Source organism: Aspergillus steynii, assembly GCF_002849105.1.
Source record: "Aspergillus steynii IBT 23096 chromosome Unknown P170scaffold_1, whole genome shotgun sequence".
Taxonomy (NCBI): Eukaryota; Fungi; Ascomycota; class Eurotiomycetes; order Eurotiales; family Aspergillaceae; genus Aspergillus; species Aspergillus steynii.
This window is the reverse complement of record NW_020194398.1, coordinates 6,626,077-6,645,763: the sequence shown is the minus strand read 5'-3', so window position 1 is coordinate 6,645,763 and position 19,687 is coordinate 6,626,077. Positions and strand designations below refer to the sequence as shown.

At 54.6% G+C, this 19,687-nt stretch overlaps 10 protein-coding genes across 10 annotated transcripts; 3 read left to right on the top strand and 7 right to left on the bottom strand.

The window, feature by feature from the left end:
- Window positions 1-7: 7 nt before the first annotated feature.
- On the top strand, window positions 8-917 carry P170DRAFT_422411 (uncharacterized protein; the record flags this gene model as incomplete). The annotated part of the gene is made up of 3 exons (XM_024847430.1): window positions 8-338; window positions 532-662; window positions 720-917. The coding sequence occupies 3 exons, from the start codon at window positions 8-10 to the stop codon at window positions 915-917; spliced, it is 660 nt and encodes a 219-aa protein (XP_024711227.1).
- Window positions 918-1,502: 585 nt separating this feature from the next.
- P170DRAFT_343784 (uncharacterized protein) lies at window positions 1,503-2,342 on the bottom strand (the record flags this gene model as incomplete). The annotated part of the gene is made up of 1 exon (XM_024843423.1): window positions 1,503-2,342. One exon carries the CDS (start codon window positions 2,340-2,342, stop codon window positions 1,503-1,505), a length of 840 nt encoding a protein of 279 aa, XP_024711226.1.
- An 840-nt stretch (window positions 2,343-3,182) lies between these two features.
- On the bottom strand, window positions 3,183-4,478 carry P170DRAFT_443612 (uncharacterized protein; the record flags this gene model as incomplete). The annotated part of the gene is made up of 2 exons (XM_024850566.1): window positions 3,183-3,766; window positions 3,827-4,478. 2 exons carry the CDS (start codon window positions 4,476-4,478, stop codon window positions 3,183-3,185), a joined length of 1,236 nt encoding a protein of 411 aa, XP_024711225.1.
- A 1,454-nt stretch (window positions 4,479-5,932) lies between these two features.
- Window positions 5,933-6,762, bottom strand: P170DRAFT_433397 (PAN domain-containing protein). Its single transcript, XM_024848482.1, has one exon. It carries the CDS (start codon window positions 6,748-6,750, stop codon window positions 6,007-6,009), a length of 744 nt encoding a protein of 247 aa, XP_024711224.1. The 5' UTR covers window positions 6,751-6,762; the 3' UTR covers window positions 5,933-6,006.
- Window positions 6,640-7,765, bottom strand: P170DRAFT_52950 (uncharacterized protein). Its single transcript, XM_024855254.1, has 2 exons — window positions 6,788-7,765; window positions 6,640-6,720 (listed from the first exon to the last, which is right to left on the bottom strand). The coding sequence occupies exon 1, from the start codon at window positions 7,418-7,420 to the stop codon at window positions 6,818-6,820; it is 603 nt and encodes a 200-aa protein (XP_024711223.1). The 5' UTR covers window positions 7,421-7,765; the 3' UTR covers window positions 6,640-6,720; window positions 6,788-6,817.
- A 799-nt stretch (window positions 7,766-8,564) lies between these two features.
- P170DRAFT_433394 (uncharacterized protein) lies at window positions 8,565-9,998 on the top strand. Its single transcript, XM_024848481.1, has 2 exons — window positions 8,565-9,494; window positions 9,554-9,998. The coding sequence occupies exons 1-2, from the start codon at window positions 8,856-8,858 to the stop codon at window positions 9,608-9,610; spliced, it is 696 nt and encodes a 231-aa protein (XP_024711222.1). The 5' UTR covers window positions 8,565-8,855; the 3' UTR covers window positions 9,611-9,998.
- Window positions 9,729-12,071, bottom strand: dbp9 (ATP-dependent DNA/RNA helicase). The gene is made up of 4 exons (XM_024848480.1): window positions 11,826-12,071; window positions 11,695-11,771; window positions 11,144-11,622; window positions 9,729-11,076 (listed from the first exon to the last, which is right to left on the bottom strand). Exons 1-4 carry the CDS (start codon window positions 12,028-12,030, stop codon window positions 9,996-9,998), a joined length of 1,842 nt encoding a protein of 613 aa, XP_024711221.1. The 5' UTR covers window positions 12,031-12,071; the 3' UTR covers window positions 9,729-9,995.
- Window positions 12,072-12,479: 408 nt separating this feature from the next.
- P170DRAFT_52778 (uncharacterized protein) lies at window positions 12,480-14,297 on the bottom strand. The gene is made up of 7 exons (XM_024855253.1): window positions 14,143-14,297; window positions 13,970-14,045; window positions 13,757-13,915; window positions 13,257-13,675; window positions 13,160-13,206; window positions 12,931-13,094; window positions 12,480-12,871 (listed from the first exon to the last, which is right to left on the bottom strand). The coding sequence occupies exons 1-7, from the start codon at window positions 14,192-14,194 to the stop codon at window positions 12,565-12,567; spliced, it is 1,224 nt and encodes a 407-aa protein (XP_024711220.1). The 5' UTR covers window positions 14,195-14,297; the 3' UTR covers window positions 12,480-12,564.
- Window positions 14,298-15,097: 800 nt separating this feature from the next.
- P170DRAFT_433390 (uncharacterized protein) lies at window positions 15,098-17,139 on the top strand. Its single transcript, XM_024848479.1, has one exon. The coding sequence runs from the start codon at window positions 15,385-15,387 to the stop codon at window positions 16,924-16,926; it is 1,542 nt and encodes a 513-aa protein (XP_024711219.1). The 5' UTR covers window positions 15,098-15,384; the 3' UTR covers window positions 16,927-17,139.
- A 249-nt stretch (window positions 17,140-17,388) lies between these two features.
- On the bottom strand, window positions 17,389-18,954 carry P170DRAFT_433389 (uncharacterized protein). Its single transcript, XM_024848478.1, has one exon. The coding sequence runs from the start codon at window positions 18,734-18,736 to the stop codon at window positions 17,579-17,581; it is 1,158 nt and encodes a 385-aa protein (XP_024711218.1). The 5' UTR covers window positions 18,737-18,954; the 3' UTR covers window positions 17,389-17,578.
- Window positions 18,955-19,687: the final 733 nt, after the last annotated feature.

The following is a 19,687-nucleotide window of genomic DNA, read 5'->3' as shown; positions in this document are numbered from 1 at the left end:
ACACATCATGTCTTCGTTGTCAATAAACGAGACTCAGTTGCGTGCCTATTTGACCCAGTGGATTACTACCGCCGACAGCCCTAGCTACTTCGAGACAGTAGGGATCCCTCCCGAAATAGGATACCGGGTGGCGAGAAGCCTCTGCGATGACGGCGATGTTGAAAACTGCAATCCGAATGTTACATTCAATCCTACTGTCGGTCGGCTATCTATCAGAATGTCCTCAAACCCGCGAGCGAGTGTGCCCTGCTGGGTGCTATATGAGGAGCTTCGAGCAGTCAGGTCGGGCGTTTTCTCCCGGGCCGAGTTAGAGGATTTCGATATCTTTTTCAATGGCGGTTAGTAGAAGAGTTTTCTGCCTGAATTGTGTCACTAATAAGAGGCATATGGGATTTGAGAGATTCCCACACCCCTGGGAAAATATCTACAAGGATGGTGGTGGATTTATTCATACCAGTGCTAACCTCCTTCCCTGTGTTGCTATCGAAACTGGACATGGCGATTCGTGGCCTAAACTCCTGGAGGATAAAGATATCTGGCTGCAGTGTGGGGCCCCACACGTCAATGCTGTGCTCTTGGTGATGTGGCATGATGAACGCGATAAGGAGGTCGCCGGATCCCTAGAAATACATTGCAGGGATGGTACCGTCTCTCCTCGAGTTGTAAGTTCTAGGCTGATTAATATAATTCTTTCACCTCTAACGGGCCTTCTATTCTAGCAAATCTTTCCGGTTCCTCCATCACAAACCTCCGCCCAAACCGTGACTTGGTATCGGAAAGACTTTTACCCTGGGGGAGTAGTGCCTGACGGACGAAACCCAAATGATGTTTGGAATTGGAATCTGGACAAACTCCGGTACATGGCGACTCGCTCCATGGCTATCCAGGGGCTCAGGCCGGCAGAAGCACTATCTTGATGGAAATTCTTTGCTGCCGAGCTAGGTGGTTACTTTCTTTTGTTATTTTTACTTAATCAAGCTTGGTCGGGCCACTGCGATTTATACACAGCATCTCCATAGGCTACATAGCCTGATACTCGGACTATCGCTCATAACATGAATTGTGACACAATCAATAGCTTTTTACGTTATGTCTGCTGAAACTCTGCCTAAAGTGACCTATTCTCATGAGCAAGACCAGATGCATTCATTGTCCTAGTCAAAAAGACGGCCGGTCTCGATACGGTCTTTAATGTCAAGGGCAAAACCCAGCCACGGCGAGGCCTAGAACAAACCTATCATGCCTAGATGATAAATCCAGAACGCAGGATCCTTAGTAGATGCTAAGACGGGGATGACACGAGATGCGCAGAAAGGGTGCAAGGGCTCTAGCAGCCCAATGGCCAGAGTACAAATGATCCCGAGTAGGTTTGCTATGTAGAGTTTTAACAGGTTCTGGTCATGACACCTTCCCATGTTAGAGCCAGGGGTGTGCAAAGCATAAGCAGGGTTGTCATTCATAGTATCGTTTCATATGCGCCTAATACAGTGCTGTCTAGCATGCTATTTCACCTCCGCGTATATCTCCAACGCATCATGCAACTGACCAAAAAGACCCCCATGCCAACTTGCCAGCTCATCCCATTCAGTCTGCGGAAGAGTTACGCGCATCATTCGCAGCCATCCCCCGACAATCATATCCGCATAACTCGCTCGTGTTCCGAGGAGAAAAGGGCCGCTAGTGTCTCTCTGGAATAGCTTCGCCAGACCACCCAGCATATTCCGGAACGAGTCCTTTACCTTCTCTCGGTCCGCGCCGACCAACGCAAAGTCTTCCCAGCACGTAACACCCGCGCGACGAACGAACTCGGCCTTGGTGATGTCGGCAGTGGCGGGATGGAAGGGGAACCCCTGAACCGCCAGCTGCACATGTGCGGTAAAGGCTGCGTCGATGTTCATATTGAACTTGGCATACTCGGGGAAGTTCTTCTCGCCACACTCCGTGAGCGGTACCAGTGGAATGTAATCATGATTAAAGACGAAGTCCAGCGTCTGAGGGGGGAAAAGGTCCCCCGCGCCCGAGGTCGGATACGTTTTCTGCAGGTAGACCGCGATATCGAAAGAGTCGCCGATTGATGAATCCGTGGCGGAATCTTCGACGATCGGCAGGGTGAAGAAGTCGGTGCCGTCGGCGAATTTGCGACAGGGCGGTACTTTGAGACTGCTGCGGACTTTGGGAATGTCGGGTAGGGCCACCCAGGAGGTCGAATATGGCTGACCCTTGAAGTTGAGTGCCATTCGGGCTTTCCAGGGGTTCGGTGAACAGCAGGTCTTCTCCACGGGGGGGCGCATGGTTATGTCATAGAAGACGATGGAGCTGGGTGGTGTCGAGGTTGTCGGCATAGTGAAGGACGAATGGGACGAATAGCTTCAGTTCTATGGGCTGGATGTTGTGTCTTTGAGGAGTGAGATGGTGTGATATCTGAAAGGATTCGACCCCAGTAGCTTATTTAAATCGCCGGGTTCACCTGGAGTCCCGTCGATGTTGTCACTTGGCGTGGGGCCGTGATTCATGTTGACTCATCATGACTGGCGACCATCTCCGCTTGGCTGTCGAATTATAGCGCTTTGCTTTTGTCAGAACCATGGTTCCATGCTCAGACGTCGTTGTTTTTTTTGAAGAAAGTAGGGCTCTGCCGGTTGATGCAAGCTTACAACCAGACCTGATCGACCATAGCAGGAGCAAGGGAAAAACAGGCAATTCTTGGCAAGAGTCCTCACTTCCCCTGTGGACAGGGCTGGTTCCTGGATCGCGCAGCCCCCTTGCATGCGCGATGTCGAGCTGCACTTCCAGCTTAGAGCATTGCCCCAAGCAGTTTCAATGGTCTCTGGGAGTCTAGATCTTTCGAGCCCGTCTTGTTTTGACCTTTTCATCTTCTTTTTGTTCTTGTTCGACGAAAGCAGGATCACCTGTGGCATATGCTCCAAAAGCATATCAGGGGATCAATGGCTCGTCATTCTGTACAGTGAATCCATCATTGTCGGCTTGAGACGAGCAGCACTGCCCTTTCAACCCTATGCCGTTTACGGCCCGCCTACCCTAGTAGTTAGGCACATCTCGCATCGTTTTCATTCATTAAACTATATAATTCATATTAAATCAGTATTGCTTATGCTTTCGGCAAGCAAGCAAGGAGAACGAACTATAAGAAGGGAAAAGCTGTGGGTATATGTGAGTAGATTCTATAGGCGCTCCCGGAATGCATCATGCTCCTGGCGTAAATACGCCGGATCATTCATTTCGTAGGCAAAGTTCCATAGATCGGTGATCCCCTGCTTGGGTTTGGTATTGTTCCAGTCCGCCTCCTTGGAGCTTTTCCGCCCTACATGCTGCAGGACGCTTGGGGTGATTGCGTATCGAATCTCATCGTTCGCGTTGGCAAAGTCCTCGGTGAGCATATCGACGTAACCGGCTTTTCTTTCCTCGTACAGATGGATGAGATCAGGGACTCGCGATTGCGGGAACACGAAGCCTTGTGAGCAGCATCCAAATCGAGACATCTCGTGCACTCCGGGCGGGATAGGACGCATGGTGACTCGTCCGGCGGCGAAATAGAGTCCGATAAGAAGCGGAGTGCATATGAAGCAGAGAAGCAAGATCGTGTCGTCGGGAAGCATTGGCCGGATTTTGGGTTGGTAGCGACGGATTCCAAGTAGGGCGCAGGCGATGAAGCCGACTGTGATAACGGAGCCAAAGAGGTAGGCCGGCCACTCCTCGGAATTCCAACCGAGGAGTTGTTCGGTGTAGAAGAGTCGCAGGTAGAGCCCTGGTCGTGTTAGCGTCCCTATACTTCATATTCGGTTGAGTAGACCATCGCGCCACTCACAGCTGGATGCGCCCTTGTCCACTGTCATCTGATCTGCCTCGTCGACGGCGTAGAGCGTCCGATGGAACCACCCATCCAAAGCTAGGACATCATCTTCCACCATAGAGACAAAGGAAGCATTGACGTCCTGACATGCCTTGAGCAAGTACGTGTAGTCGAACAAGGCCTTTTCCCGGGCGAAGAACTTGGCGGAATCGGTCTCAAGGTCGTGTATGTGGTTAACATCGACCTCTGTTTCGTTGTACAGCAGGACCCGGTCGGCCACGTTGTGGAGCCACGGCTCAGAATAGGCAGGGTGTTCCGTTGCATTTGTGTGGGCGATGAATAGAATCAAATACATGTTTGCGCGCTCAGCCTCGCTCAAGCCTTCCAATATCGAGCCCACAGCGCTCCGGAAATACCGAGCGCCTTTTCGGGCAACGGAGGCGACGCCCACGCACATGCGAGGGCTTTCCGAGGCTTTCCATTGGGTGTAAGCGGCGCCGTTGTTGGCGTCGTTGATGTAGCGATCAGCCTGCTGAAATCGCACCGTGGAGTAGGCGGGCAAGTACCCGGTGGAAGAATCGAAGAAAGCCGACGTCGGATCCCGAAAGGTGTGCCATCGAGTGAACAAAATGAGGAAACAATATACCAGAGCAAAAGTCAGGAGCATGCGACGAGCATATGAATGTGAAGGGACAAGGACCGTTCCCGGGCTGGGTAGACGGCCTTTAGACCACAACATGGCCAACGAGAGACGAGAGAGAGGGTAGAGGGGAAAGATGAGAGAGGGTCGGCTCGAGTCGAATGGAAATATGAATCCACGAAGGGACTGCGAACGCGCTCCTTGATCCAGGCCGTATGAGAACTAGATCAGGGGAATGGGGTGCATGGCAGCGTCCACATGGGGCAGAAAGGGCGGTTACAAGTGTTGGTGACGCATTTACAACTGGCAGGGAGATGGGTTTTCCTTGGCCAACTTAAGGACGCCTGCAAAGCGCGGTTCCCAAGAGTCAAAAAGCCAGGCTAGGAGGGAAAGAGATTGCCGATTCTGACAGTGATCGTCCTACTGCGTGGGAGGGTCTGTCAAACACTGCCTATTTCGGGACCGATGCTCCCCACACGACATCATCGTGGCATTCAGGTCTTGACTTACTACGGGGTACGTATATGAGAAAGGGTGGATTGCCCGCGGGCTAACGTCGCGTTGAATCCCAACGCTGCGTCGTCAGGCGTAACCGAGCGACGACGCGCATCGTCGCATGAGAAATTCTCCGTTCTCCGCTTGGATATTCGGTTGCCCCAAAGCCCTCGATACTACCATAGTTTGACGAGCGGATGTAAGCGACGAGGGCAACAACCGTGCAGAGCGAGAGGGGGAGGGAAAAAAAAAAGAGAAAACTCAGAAGCGCAGGAAGGGCTTACGTACCAAGACGGATAGATGAGCCCTGAGTCGACGATCAGGGCCTTGTTGGGAGGCAGGGCCAGGGTACTGGGGCCACTTGAGGGGCCAAATAAGCTAAAGTGGGCCGCGAAAGTGGATTGTGTCGCCAGTCATCGGTCGAGAACTCGAGATGAAGGACTCCTTGGCAGAACAAGGAGTCTTGACCGATTCGTAGGGCGACGAGGTTGGAGCTCGGACGAACATTGCAGCGGATAGATGGCCGAATCGATGCTGCGAAAGATGAGGACGCTGTTGGTGCCGGGGAATTTGGCCGGCACAATGAGGCGGCCAAAGGAATGTTGACCTGAAACAAAAGCATTCATCGGTCCGGCGACGCGCAAGACCGCGCCCGCGTCACGTGGAGCTCCCGTGCCTGGCGAGGCTGAGAGGGTGGATTCCTGAGGCCAGCCCTGGTGGCCTTGGCACAACGCGATGTGCACACAAGGCCGGGTTATGCAGCCCGAGGGTGCATGTGCCAGAATTACTCCGGAGAACGGAGTAACTGGTTAATTAATTAATCAATCCCCGGTCCTAGTCGGTCAGCTTTTATAGCAGAGTTCCCCCCCCCCCCCCCCCCCGGCTGAAGTGCGACTTGATTTCTTACGGATTTTGGACATTTGCCCTACGGCGATTGCGGGGGAAGTCATCTCTCCATCGGAGTGCTGGTAGCTGCGATAAGGGTATCATGTCTCTCTATCTACATATATCGTCAAATATTCTAAAACCGCCTTGATAACGCCGAATTCCCTGATCCCGATCATCGACACTGGCCCGCGAGACCCTTGGCGCGAGCCACATTGATCCCCGACGTCTTGCCCGCGGCCGACTCGCCCACGACCATCCACGGACTCAAATGGCAGACCTGTTCCCGTGAATCCCACGTCCACGCCAGACAGAAGCTCGAGCGACCTTGGCAGATGTGACGACAGGTGCCGACCGAGCTCACGTCGCTGATGCTCATCGTATGCTCGTCCAAGCGTCCCACGTAGTCCCAGTTATCGTGTCCGGAGTCAAGCACGGGAGAATCGAGGGGCGGCGCGTGATACAGATCCCATAAGTCAATCCACAGGACGGGATCGGCGAGATGTTGGAATGTTCGTCCGACGCGGAGCATCTCGGACGAAGACGCTAGCCCGTGGAAAGAGGCGATCGGGGCACAGAATCGCTCCGCGGAGATTTTGGTGGCCGGCGGCTGGCCTCCGTTGAAGAAAATGGTGTACCGCTCGTCGAGGTAGATTCCGATCTTGATCAGGACGGTCGCGACGAGCTTGTCGCCCCATTTTTCCTCGAGGGCCTCCATATGCGCGGCCCACACGGCGGCGGGATCTGCGAAAAGGGTCCTCATGGTCGCATGGGAGAGGATCAAGGAGGATCCCCCGTGGGCAAACCGGCCTTTGTAGTCGCCTACCGCATTTCCGATGTAGTAAGGCACGGTCGGGTCCAGGTGTCCGAGCAACCGCCGCACGGAAGGCTGCACAAGATAAGTATCGTCGTCCGCCATGATGTACCACTTCTTATCGGGCATCTGCTGATAGCACAGCTCCAGGCCGGCAATAAACTATCGACGGTCAGTTTCCTTCTTGAGACAATCGTGAGCCGCCAAGTCCAAAAGACAGTCGTACCTTCAGAGCATCAAGCTCCCATCCGAAAGACCTCGAGAGGTCGCGGGCTGTGTCGGCGTCTCCGCTGGCGATGGCGCCAGTCAGATTGGCATACTTGGACAGTCGCGGGTGCGCGAAATTGGCGGGCAGAGATGAGTTGTGCAGCATTCGCGCCACGATGTCGTGCACCTGGACGGGTTGGCCATGATAGCTGTAGGGGTCTCCGGGTGGCGTGGAGAAATCTCCGACGAGCAGCAGGTTGTCGAGATCCGCCGCCTCGTGCGCTTGCAGCCACGGCGCAATGCGACCTTGAGTGCCGTAGCCGGACTTGACCACGACGGCGACCTCGTCGCGCAGCGTGACGGGGAAGGCGGCGTGATGGTCGGCGAGCCACCAGCGGTCGGGGAAGGGCGTGGGAACGGCGGCGGCGGCGGCGTTCAGGTTGAAGCGGACGGAGAGCCGCACGGGGTGGTCATAGGGGAGGAGAGAATACAACACGAGTAGAAGAAGAGGAGACAAGAGCAGCGCCCGCCAGCGCCGAAGGGGCATACATTGGCGCCATACTATCATGATTGCATGCTCTGGAGGTTCTCGCCGCGCGTCCAGACACGATCCAGCGCACCGCCGGTGAAAAGGTTGGCCCTTTGTGCTTAATAAGGAGAGGCTTGGCGTCGTCCCCCACTCCGATCGTCGCCTCGTCCTTGAGCAGGTTTGCTGCGAGACTTGGATTGGGCGTTGGGACCGTGGGGACTGCCGACTAGTATCAGGCTGAGTATCCCTGGGAGGCTGCCTTTGGGAGGTGATGCGTTGCCCGTCGACCACGGCGTTTACACTTCACCGTGGGATTGCAACCCTGTAGCTTGGCGGTGGCGTCCGGGGAAGGATCAACACACTACCTTACTCGGGGTCGAAAAGGCTGGATCACTGGATCACTGGATCACCCGGCCGGGGACTGGATTGTGTTGCCTGGGATCTCTACCGACCATCTCGTATTCCACGATCTCAGTCCTCGAAGGGCCAACGGGTGCGGCGCCCGAAAGAGACTGGCGCCAGGGGTTGTGGATTGATCGGGACTAGCGCCTTCAGGTCCTGCGTCCACGGACTATATATAGCACTGTAGTATGAGATAGTATGAGGTAGATGGGTATGGCTACTCGACTACACGGAGAACAGAAGACAGCAGACCAGATTGGAAACTGGACACACCAAGTCAATAATCGATCTTCGCAGACGTCATTGAGATGCCGTCCGAAGACCTTGTTTATCGCGTTGCCGGGAGATACTTACGGAGTAGCCAATCCACTCCGTAAAATATGTTCCCTGGAATGCCGACAGACTCCCTCGATGAACGTCCGATCCAGAGAATTGGCAATTGCACCCACCCTTGGAGTACAAAAGAGAACCAGATCAAGAAAAGAAAAAAATAAAAAAATAAAAAAAAAATAAAAAGTAAAAAACAAGAATCCTGAGGACTGCGCTCAGGCCAGCCGGATAAGCCAACGCTCGCCGCCTTGGAAGCTGAGCCTTTTTCTCCCGCGACAGTCAACCGCAGCACCAACTCGGTTGGATTCACCATGTGGATCCGACATTCTAAGCCCTGCTATGATGCTTACAGGCCGACCGCGGAACCCCCCAAGGCCCCGGGCAGTTATCGATGAAATCATCGTGGGTCCCCGGGCGGTTCACCAATCAATCTGCCCGAAGAAAACAGGTACGCCCGTCCACCGACATGTCTCTCGCTCTAGTTCCATCTGGAGGCATTTATTGACATCCTATCCTCTTCAGGCAAACTAATGGCGGATTAGATTAGCCTGGTCTCTAGAACCTCCTCCTCCCCCTCTCCGGTGTTTATAAGCACGCCACCTCCCCCCGCAGTTTCTCGCACGATCCAACGGCGCTTATCGTATCCCTCCCACGCCACACCGCATCACACCACATTCTCCGCAGGAACGGTGGGAAGGAAAACGTGCCCGTCGAGAGGAAGACAGGACAGCACGAAGAGATCATGTCTGGGACCACCACGACTACCAAGCTGCGTCGCAACTCGCGCATTCGTCGTGCCTTGAAAGCACCCGACCGCCCCGTCGCCATCCGGAGGGAATACGTGACTGACCGCAGGACCACCCTGGTCCTGAGGCCCGTGGGCGACTCGTCCTCCGAGATCTCCTACAGTATCGCCGACCTCGATGGCATCCCGCAGTTCACCGTGACCGGCCGGAAGTTCAGCGACCGTCCCTGCCGAGAATTCCGCGACGCCTCGGGACTGCCACTCTTCGAGCTCCACCGGAAGATCTCGTTTCGGCCGGCGTGGAACGTCAGTCTACCTGGGAGCAAGAAAGCGACCATTGCCAGCGCCGTGCCCCGGAGATCGTTTGCGGCCGCGCAGCTCGGCAGCTTCGATCTCGCGTTTGAGAACTTCGCGGCGTTTGAGTGTAAGGGCGCGGAGGATAAGATGGTCAAATTGGAGATCGAGACGCACGGCAACGTAATCAAGACCTTTGACGTCGTGGATGGGGATCGCAAGATCGCGGAGATCAGGGAAAGCATTCCACACAATCGAACGCTGGCGTTATTGCCGGAGTCGAGGAGAGGCTGGAGACCTATCATGGATATTGACATCATGCCGGAGGTGGACATGTCGCTGGTGCGTAGCTCACCGGTCCCTAGGAAGTGTCTGAATTGGCTGACCTTATCTCCCAACAGGCGACGGTCATTGCGGTCATTGCCTCGGACTATTGTTTCAGCGCCAATTACTCGTAGGATGCGGTGGCCAAGGACCGTGACCACTTCAATGTTGTTTGTTAACTAATGGGGCATGATGATATGACGTCTAACGCCTGGGGTACCAGCCTGACCTCTGCTCCCACATTCGGAGACTCGCATTTATTCCATGGCATTTGTTTACATTTCTTTCTTTATTGCTGGCTGCTTTGCGGCGTATAATTTGAACCTCGCGATTAGTATTGATAGCGTTAAGCAGGCAGTTATCTCGCCACAGTTCAGTGTCTATTTTCAAGAACCACAGGTCAAACGGGGGACGAGAACGGTAGAGACAGAAAGGCCTCTGGAATATCTACAATATTGATTGGAAATGGAAGGGTAACTGGATACATAATACAACAACGCCATCATGCACTTGATCAAATCACTTTTTCCCCCGGTTGAATGTCTTCAACGGGTCCACCCTCTTCTTCACGCCGGCGTAATTCCGGCCTTTGTTGCCTTTGCCCCTGCCCCGATTCTTCTCCCTCGCGTTCCGGATCCGATTGTCGCTGGCTTTCTTGAACGACACGTACCCCACGTTCTCGCTCGAGATCCCCTTTCGACCCTTGGAAGGCATCAGGTAGTCGGGGATGTGCTTCAAGTGCGGCTGCACGCGGGCGGAGCGCACTTCGTCGTCGTGGCGCAGCTGGCGCAGCTCCTCGGGGTTCTCTTCGAAGTGGCGCTTCAGCTTCTCGCTTTTGATCAGCTCCTGACGGATCTCCCGCGCACGAGCTTCCTGCACCGCGAGACGGGTGATGGCGCGCAGGGCGTCGGTCATACGGTATCGGAACGCATCCACCTGGGACATTTCGAAGTGGTACGGTTTCACCTCGTGTCCAAGTTTGGCCTGCCGCTTGACAATCTTGCCCAGGACAGTCTCGTCATGCTTGGCAGACGAGATGCTCGTGGGTTTGTGCTTGCCGTACTGATCCGCGGGCACCACGAACGACAGGGCCATGCCGGCTTTGCCTGCCCTACCGGTACGGCCAATGCGGTGGGTGTATGATTTGGAAGTCGTGGGAAGATCGAAGTTCAGCACGCATGCGACATTTTGGAAGTCAATGCCTCGAGAGATACCGTAGTCCTTCTCTTTGCCAGTCATCTTCTTGCGCTTATCCGTGCGGGTGGACTTGGCAGTCTCGTCCTCATCTTCGTCACTCGAACCCACCGCCTCATCATCTTCCTTGGACTTCTTGGAAGATTTCCGGGCTCCCATGACCTCCTGTTCGTCCGCAGCGATGATAATGTCATAGACACCCTTGTTGAATTCCTGAACGACATGTATCCGGGAGTTGATGGGCAGCTCCGAGTTAAGAACACAACTCTTCAGGCCGAACTGCTCCAGAAACAGCTTGAGACGATAGCAACGGTCCACGTCTCCAACGAATATGATCACCTTGCCCTTGATCAATTGAAGCTTGAAGATGACGTAGGTAAGGAGGAACTTCTCGTCTTCCGCGCACCTAGAAGAGAAATCGCCATCAGTCCCTGAATCCCAATGCACTTGAACGGGGGGGCAATGCTACTCACTTCACAACAAACTGACTCACACCAGCACCTTGGTCGTCCTTGTCCTCCAGCTTCAGCACCACGGGACTGCGACAGAACAAGCCCTTCAGAGTGTCCACCTCCGAGGTCAGTGTGGCACTCATCAGGAACGTCTGCACGCCGCGAGGAATCGCTTTAGCCAGACCATTGATGTCTTCATCGTATCCGTACGAAAGAACCAAGTCGGCCTCGTCAATCACAAGATGTGTCAGGTTTTCCAGCGAGAGGGCGGAGTTGCCGAGGTTGGCGATGATACGAGACGGCGTCGAGACCACCAGATCCGGGTAGTCGGCCAGCATCGTACGTTGAACCGCATCCGACACCTTCTGCGTCAGATTGACAGAGCGAACATCCTTTCCGCAGAAGGCAGCGAACGAGGAGATGACTTTCTGGACTTGATCGGCCAACTCTCGAGTAGGGACGAGGATGAGGCCGGTCGTGGCTTTCAGGGACGGGTCGGCCTACGAATAAAAGATCAGTCAGTCTACCAGATCGAAATTCCAAGGTGGACCTAGAAGCAGAGCAGCACGAACCGTCTTTTTCTGAAGAATGGTCTGCAGGATTGGGAGCACATAGGCGGCGGTCTTGCCAGAGCCAGTTTTTGCGCGAGCTGTTCTCATTAGCGAGTTGAGCTCTCGATAGGTTCAACGACTCGAATGCATACCGAGAACATCCTTTCCTTCGAGAGCCAGAGGGATTGCCTTGGCCTGAACCGGCGTCGGCTTGGTAAATTTCTCTTTTATCAAGGCTTGGCGCAGTCGCGGGTCCAGATTGAGACTTTCGAAGTCGACGTCGGGCGCATCTTTGGATTTCTTCCCCTCGACCGCTTCCGGAGAGGGCACATCGTTGGCGTCAAGCTTTCGTTTCATGTTGGATTCTGGGAGGGAACTGGGGGGGAAGAGTGGTGACCACGAAGAATCCTGAGTTTGAAGCCGCTGGAAAGTTTTCCGCCGGGTCTGAAAATCTGTCGGGCGGTGAGGTTGTCCGCGGCAGAATTTCGGGGCTCCACCGGCGCTTATCGGCTTATCTACAGGGATGCCTGAGGCCGTAGGAAGTATACTCCATATACAAAAAGCAATGGTCATTGATTCATCAGGACAGCCAGTTCGCAGCGCACCACAACCAGAATTTAAAAAAGCAAATCACAAACAGAAGAGGTCATTAAACGCTACAATCAGGTATCGGTGGGTCGTATGTAGGAACATCTCAAGGCAGCTAGCATCTCTGCCTTGAACAACGTATGGCGGGTAAACAAGAGCAACGGCTGTAGGTGCCCTCGGGGCAGATAGTCCGAGACGAAAATGCAGGGTTGGGAGAGAACAAAGAGCACGATAAACGGAAAGGCAGGAGAAATCAAATAACTACTCCGGAGCAGTCGGTCGCAGACCGAGACCTACTTCACATTAAGGCATGATGTTGATTTCATTTCTTGCATAGCTCTGGAAGCGTGGCATCGATCGCTCGGTGATCTTACCAACCGGTAGGACCTTCACGTTGTGCTCGACCGTATAGATCTTCCCGAAATTCAATCGGGACATGTGATCCAATTTCTGGTCGGGCGAGGCTGGGGCGACTTCCAGCGGACCCTTCGTCATGCGAGGCTCGCCAGAGCCAAGCTGCGGCTCGGTGCCTTGCATATAGATAACGGCATGTTTGGATGCATCCACGCCGGCTTTCGCGACCCCTTTGCGACTGTATGTGCCCACGGGGCTATTGGAAAGGTGATCAGTATGACGGGTGTACCCGGCAGAAACACCCAAATGACTCACAAGCACCAAGCACACTGATCAAGCGCCTTCACGACTACCATGCGTCGGATCCCGCTATGGACCAGCTCGTTGAACCGGCCCGTGTACACGGGGCCTTCGCTGATGTAGCTCTGCGTACCGCGGCCGGTGGAGCCTTCGTTTTCGTGCCAAAGAATGGCGAAGACCTGTATAAACCCTGAGTCGGATATGACCATATAGTCAGGGCACACATCGCCAGAGCGAGACCTACCCTTCCGACCTTGAAGAAATTCCTGGGGCTCTTTTGCACCACATAGCCTGCACATCGTTAGATAACCGTGTTTTAAATAGGAGCCAACGCGACGTACGTGGGTCTAAAGTTGTGTTGTGGGTACTGCTGGTCCCCGAAATAACATTATGTGGCATGCCACTCCCTCGTGACAGGGACTGAACCGACTGGACGGGGCAATTAGATGACGCCTTGATCGTGGCACCGCCAGAACAACGTACATGAGAGATCCCTGGAGCATGACCGGGATCGCCCGCGCCAGGCGAGCTCGACCATTGGGTCCCCGTTGAACTCGTCGCTAGGTTTCGGATGCCATCCGTCAAGCCGTCAATTCCGGAGGGTTGCGAGAAAGAAGATCGATGTTCGTAACTAGTTCCTCGGGTGATACTTGAAGCAGGCTGGTGTACGTATGGATTTGGAATTTCACCGGAATGCCCAATCTGAGCGGGACTGGCTTGCTGACTCGACCGTAGGGTGTAGTTTCCTTGGGGATAGTTCCTATCAACTCGAATTCCGAGGTCAGTGCGACGCACATCTGGATTGAACTTGGGTCATCATCTTGCGCATCCCAGAACATACACAGAGGATTGGGGTGTGGGCTGGTATAAGGAAGCCGACGTCGACACTCCAGGCTGGGTGGAGTAAGGCGAGATGTTCTGCTGATAGAGAGCCCTGGAGTCGCCATATGCAGTTGGACCGGGGTCCCCGGGGTACCCATACGGCGAGCGAGGGACCACCCTGGGAGGACGTCAGCGAAAGGGCGTGCTATCAAGGAGGGATTTTCGGTCCTACCGAGATGGGTCTATTGCACTCGGCGCCATAAAGCTGGTGTCGTGGCCCGCTCTGCCAGGGTCACCATGTTGGGCTCCTAGGGTAGTACAGTGTATCAGCACGGGGAGTACACCGAACCGGAGTGCGTTGCAGCAACAGTTGGGGATGTCGCGATTATCGAGTGGCTCTCTTACCGGACATGCGACGGTGGGCTCGCGAGTTGTTGGCGTTGTAATGCGCACTCATGATGGCAGCATTCTTCCCTTAGCCACTGTTGAGTCTCGATGGCCTCGCCTCATCCAGCGTGTGGAACGGGCGAGAGGTGTTGGATTTGGACGCTCGCATGGTCAGGAGAGAGACTTTAAAAGCCCGACCAACGTGGACGAGCGCGTTCGCCATCGTCCTTTGGGAGGGAGGGGAGAGCGCAGATGAGGCTCTTGGTCGTTATCCGCCTATCCCATCCATCGTCGCCATCGACGACCCTCGGTCTCCATCATTTGCGTTGTCGAAAGCTGACTCGCAGACGACCCACGCAGCTGACGCTCGGCCCAACCGCCATCCGGGTACGAGGGTCGGCTCGACGATGGCTTGATTGCTGATCCTTTGGCAATAATGCGTCTCCTCCGCGCACGTTGCCCCCTTCGCCGACCGGCAGGGGGGAGGACTGGCCAGTGAGACCAACCGTCCATCACGCTATCGAACCAGTCTAGTCGGTTGGGCCAGCGAACCGGCGCCATGCGTTTAGATTAGACCAAGCAGGCCTTTCCCCGACCGGATCAGGAGGAACGGATCTTGAAACGACTGTTGTTCGCAGTCACACGGGGAGGGATCTCAGTGTCTGCGAATCCGCGTCCACAGCTCTGCCGGCGACGTTGCACAGAGCGGAACCTATCAGGCGCCTCGATGCGACGTGTCCAAGCATCGTTTCCTCTCTCGGTCCGGACGTGATGGCAGGGCATTTCCACGGAATGAAAGAAATGAAAGAAACCACAGCTCCCACACCCACACCGACAATAATAAGAGCATGCCCGTGTCGCTAGTGGCATACTAACCCCAACGCTGGTCGGGTCTTTTCTTTTTCGTGCTTCTCGCTCCTTTCTTTCCCTGATCTCGTCAGCGACCGCAACGTTTGACATCCGCCCTGCTGAAGGTCGACCGTGGCTTCCCCCCCGCGATGGGCCTCGCGTGCAAAAATGCTGAAATTCGGGGAAATGGCTTTCAAGGCCTTGGACCCGAGAAACTGGGCCAGGACGCCTCCGCAGGAAAGGGTAAATCCATCGGTTTGTATTTTTAATGTTTGTTGACACCACAGTATGCTTCGTGCTCCATGCTTCACCCCTTTCCCCATTCCACATCACCCATTCCCCGGGGAATTGCTCCCTTCTGATACTTACGTTTCTGCCGCCGTCGTGGATCAGGCGAAGACACCCGATGAGATGATCGATCCGCCCGATACGGAGAAGCTGGACGATGGCAGCGCTGCAACGTCGCCCTACCTGCCATCCCCCGAGATTTCCGCGGACTTGGGTATGGGGATGTACGGAGTTGCATCCAGTCCTCCCACTTCCAACAAAGGGTCGTCGCCCGGTCCGCATGAGCATCCCAGTGTGAGCCTGCCGGAGCAATTGCCGTCGGTGGATGCGAGCCATCCTGGTCACAGCAAGGATGTCAGTGCTGACCCTGCAATCCCAGAGGATTCTACGCCGGCTCGGAATGATGGCATCTTGGCCGATTTCTCCGACGACGCGAGCAAGCCTGTGGACCCCGCGCTCTTTGCCAAACTGGTTCATGCCAATCAGCATCTGATTGAGGAACAACAGACCGTCTCGGCGAAGCGGTCGCAGGTGCGCGAGCTGCGACAAGCCCTCAAGTTCAAACGCGAGGAGGAATCCGATCTGCGAACGGCCTTGATGAGGAAGCTTAACGCACTCTTTGCGCAACAGGGTCTCTTCGATGTCCAACTCTTGATGCGGGACTATGAAGCCTTGCAGCTGACTACCGAGTCGTACTTGGATCTGGAAAACAGTTATCACGAGGCTGAAGATCAACTGGAGCAGCAAGAATACCGGCTTGGGAAGTCCATGGAAAAGTTCGCTAGTTTGTCGAATAAGGGCCCATTCCGGGCCTCTCCGGGCCCTAGTCGATATACCTTGGATGATGGATTCGCCGATGATGACGGTGACACTACATCCATGGCCAGTACAACCCAGGTGCTTCCGCAGGGTGTGGTGGAGTATCTCTCGCGCATCGGGGATGTTCGTTTACTCCAGGAACACCTGCTCGATTTGGATTCCCAGTGGCTGGCCATCATGGACAAGCAAAAGCAGCGAAGCTCGCTTCGTGTGCCTCTGGACGACGAGTCTTTGGAATTTCTGCGCACTTACGATGAAGAAAGGAGGAAGATGTGGTACGATCTCAATCATGCCCAGTTGGATGTCAATCAACTCCGCTCTATCTGCGAGGAAAATGGTCTATTAACCGACGAACACACGAGGGATCGAGAGTTCCTTTACCCTTTGAGCTCGGACCACCTCACCAGCCCGAGCGATGATCCTCTCAAGCTCTCCGTCGATGACGACTCTTCTTTCTTCTTCGAGCCCCAGGCGACGGCTCAGCTGAGCCCTACCAGGTTTATCAACAAGTGGATGCTTCACCAACTCCGCAGCTCATCCGTTGAAATACATCGACTGAAATCCCGTCCCGAGCTTCAACCCCTATGGGACCGAGGTTTCGACGACACCAGCATCAGCCGCTGGGCTCTAAGAGAATGGTTCAGTGACGACGCGGGTTTATCTTCACGGCCTCCTAGCACTCTCCCTCCGGACGAGGACCGCATCTCGACCGCTAAAAGCGCCCTCGCCCCGGAGAGCAAGATCAAACCGATACTCTCCAAAAGCCACTCTGTACCGTCTCTTCGCAGAGTACCAATTGTTCCCGGGCTTCGACGTTCGCATTCTATGTCATTTCACAGTCGCTGATGGGATAGCGGATTCTTCTTCCTGGCTTTGCCTTAGATGAGCGTAGCATTGCATTGCGTAATCGCATCGGACTTCCTTCGGGTGACTTTTTTTTCTTGGTGTCGACTCCTGCATTGGGCGCTCGTATTCTTTTCTGTATCATAGCTAGACTGGCTTGGCGTCCCATTGTTACCTTCTTCGTCTCTCTTTTTTATATTGATATTCGTTTATTTGCTATCAACAAAAAGGGTTAACCTATCCATGTTTCCAAAGTACTCAAATGCTGCTAGCAAATTCTTGGAGTAGACAATCCCCCTCATCAACGTAGGTGTAAAGCATCGCACGGTCATAGTGAAGAGCAGGAGTCGCAAAAGTCCATTCCATATCGTTAAGCTAAGAGTTTCGAATACATGTAGGCATTAAGGACATTTCAAGTTGCGTGAAAGTAGTAAAGTAAAGAAAACAAAAAAAAAAAAAACCAAAGGCCATTCATCGCGTCCCATGATCCATCCCGGGGTCGTAATTCAGTATCCATAAGCGTACTCCGTTGGGCAATTTCATGTTCAATCCTGTCCCATCCGATCCGTTCGTAGTGTCCGTGTATTATTTACATTCTTGGTCTTTGGTATGATGGTGTTCGTCATAAGCGTGTCGCTCTACTCCCAATGCCGGTCTATGAGTAGCGAGTCTCGTCGCCGTCGCTGTCACTGAGACTGTCTCGACGACGACCGCGTCCGCCGTCTCGACGATAGCCCTTGCTCAGTCCGGGAATTGGGTGGTGGTAGCTCTTCGTGCCCGAGTCCTCCGTCTCCACGTTGGAGTATTGGTAGTCCGAGCGGGAAGGCGCCGACGAGAAGTCCAGCGGTTCGGTGTAATGGCCCGGCATGGATCGTCTCTCGCGTTTGCGCGGACTGCTCTGGCGCGACGACGTGGTCGGAGGAGGCTGGTGCCGACGGTCCCGACGACGGTTGTGCCGGCGCGTGGACGGGTCGCGGAGTCGACGGTCTTCCGTGGGCGGCTGGGAGAGCGATTCTTCGGTGCCCGGAGTGAACGAAAAGTCCCGACGGCTGGATTTCTGGCGGCTCGGCTGGTATGCGTAATCGCGCACTTGACTCATCTCGCTCTGCTGGTAGTGGCTGGGAGGGTTGGACAGATCGTAGTCACTACCGTGGTAGGTGCCGTCGGCGTCGCGGTTGATGCCGCCCACTCGCGCGGGCTTCTCCTTGCGGTATGCCAGCACGTCCTCGTCCGCCTCGCCCTCCCAGTTCTCATCCTTGTGCCGGCGCAGCAGTTTCTGTTTGGCGGTCTCGCGGAACCTTCGCTTCTTCTTGGGCTGGTCCTTCTCGGTGATCGTAGTCGCCGTGTCGGTGTATCCCATCCCGCTTTCGGTAGCCGTGTATCCGTCATCACTGTAGCCTTTGCCAACGATACTGCCGCCCCCTAGCTTCGTACTCTTGGTTGCGTTACTGAGGGTTTGTCCGTCGGGTCCTTTGCGTCGTAGAACGGTGGATTTGTATTCCTCCCAGTCGCCCTTCTGCCATTGAAATCCGCCATTCTTGGCCCAGAAAAAGAACCAGATTGCCGCAACGACGAACGCAGCTCCCAAAATGGCAAAGAGAGCGAACAGTCCCTGCATATTGATGTGATTGGGGTCGACGGTGCCCTGGCCTGGCACATAGTCCTTCCCCGAGCCGTCGCGGGCGGCGAATGTGTGGAGATGTTCCGAAGCTGAAGCGGCGACGGGCTGACTCTCATTGATAACGTCATGTTCGTCGAGGATGGATCTCTCAGGAATGTCGGGGAAGTTCCCGACTCGCTTGATGGCGGGCATGATTGGAGAATCGGCGTCCTAGAGCTGTCAAGAGCATGCAGCTCAAGACGAAAGCCTGATCAGAGGTCAGTGATTGGATACGACGACCAGCATTCCACCCGGTGACAGAATGCGGATGGAATATCTTACCCCCTCAAGAAAATGGCAGCAATGTGAATCTCGGTACTTCTGATATCCTCGATCCGGCTCCACAGATGGGTGATAAGCGGACGGAAGGAGGGATTGAATCGGGAGCTAAGAGTTGTGTTGTCAGTCAATACTGAACAAGGCCAAATTCTGGACAGAAGCAAACCGCAAGGGAGGTGAAGATTGAGTCGAGCAGGACCGAATGCCGCCCGAAAATGTGGTGGTTGGAGGAAATGGAGAGGCTGGGGATGACGCCGCCGTTGTTTGGGCGGCCGACGTTGCCCGGCAACTCGCTGAGTCAGCGCCATCTTATCGCTGCTGCCTCAGGCGGCCAGATCTTGGTGCGGTCGATAGTTACTCCTGTGTATCATGCGATTGAATTTTCTTGGAAGAGATTGTCGGATAGAGTTTGAATTCTACTGAATCGTCCTATGAAATGCTCTTTCTACTGTCGTGGTGTATGCTTAGTGTGCTGTAGGATTCTGACACCCGTGGCTCACCCTCCGAACTATATACTTCCTGTCGCCAGGTTGGCTTCTTCCTGGCCCATTCTGGTTACATTTCCAAGTCTTGCTCGACTGGATGGAACAACTTTCTTTGGCAAGATTTGAGACTACTTAAGTTAGTAGAAGCAAGGACACAGGGATGACTCACCGTTCGTGAAGCCCAGATCGACGCTGGTCAATCCTAGAAACATTGACATCGAGATAAAAGTTTATTTGGATCCGGACACGACAAGAACCGACCAGTAGTCAAACGAATGCGGCGGATGGTATCATGTTCCAGCCCCTCTTGCCACCTAAGGCGTCGAGTCAATCCCGCAGG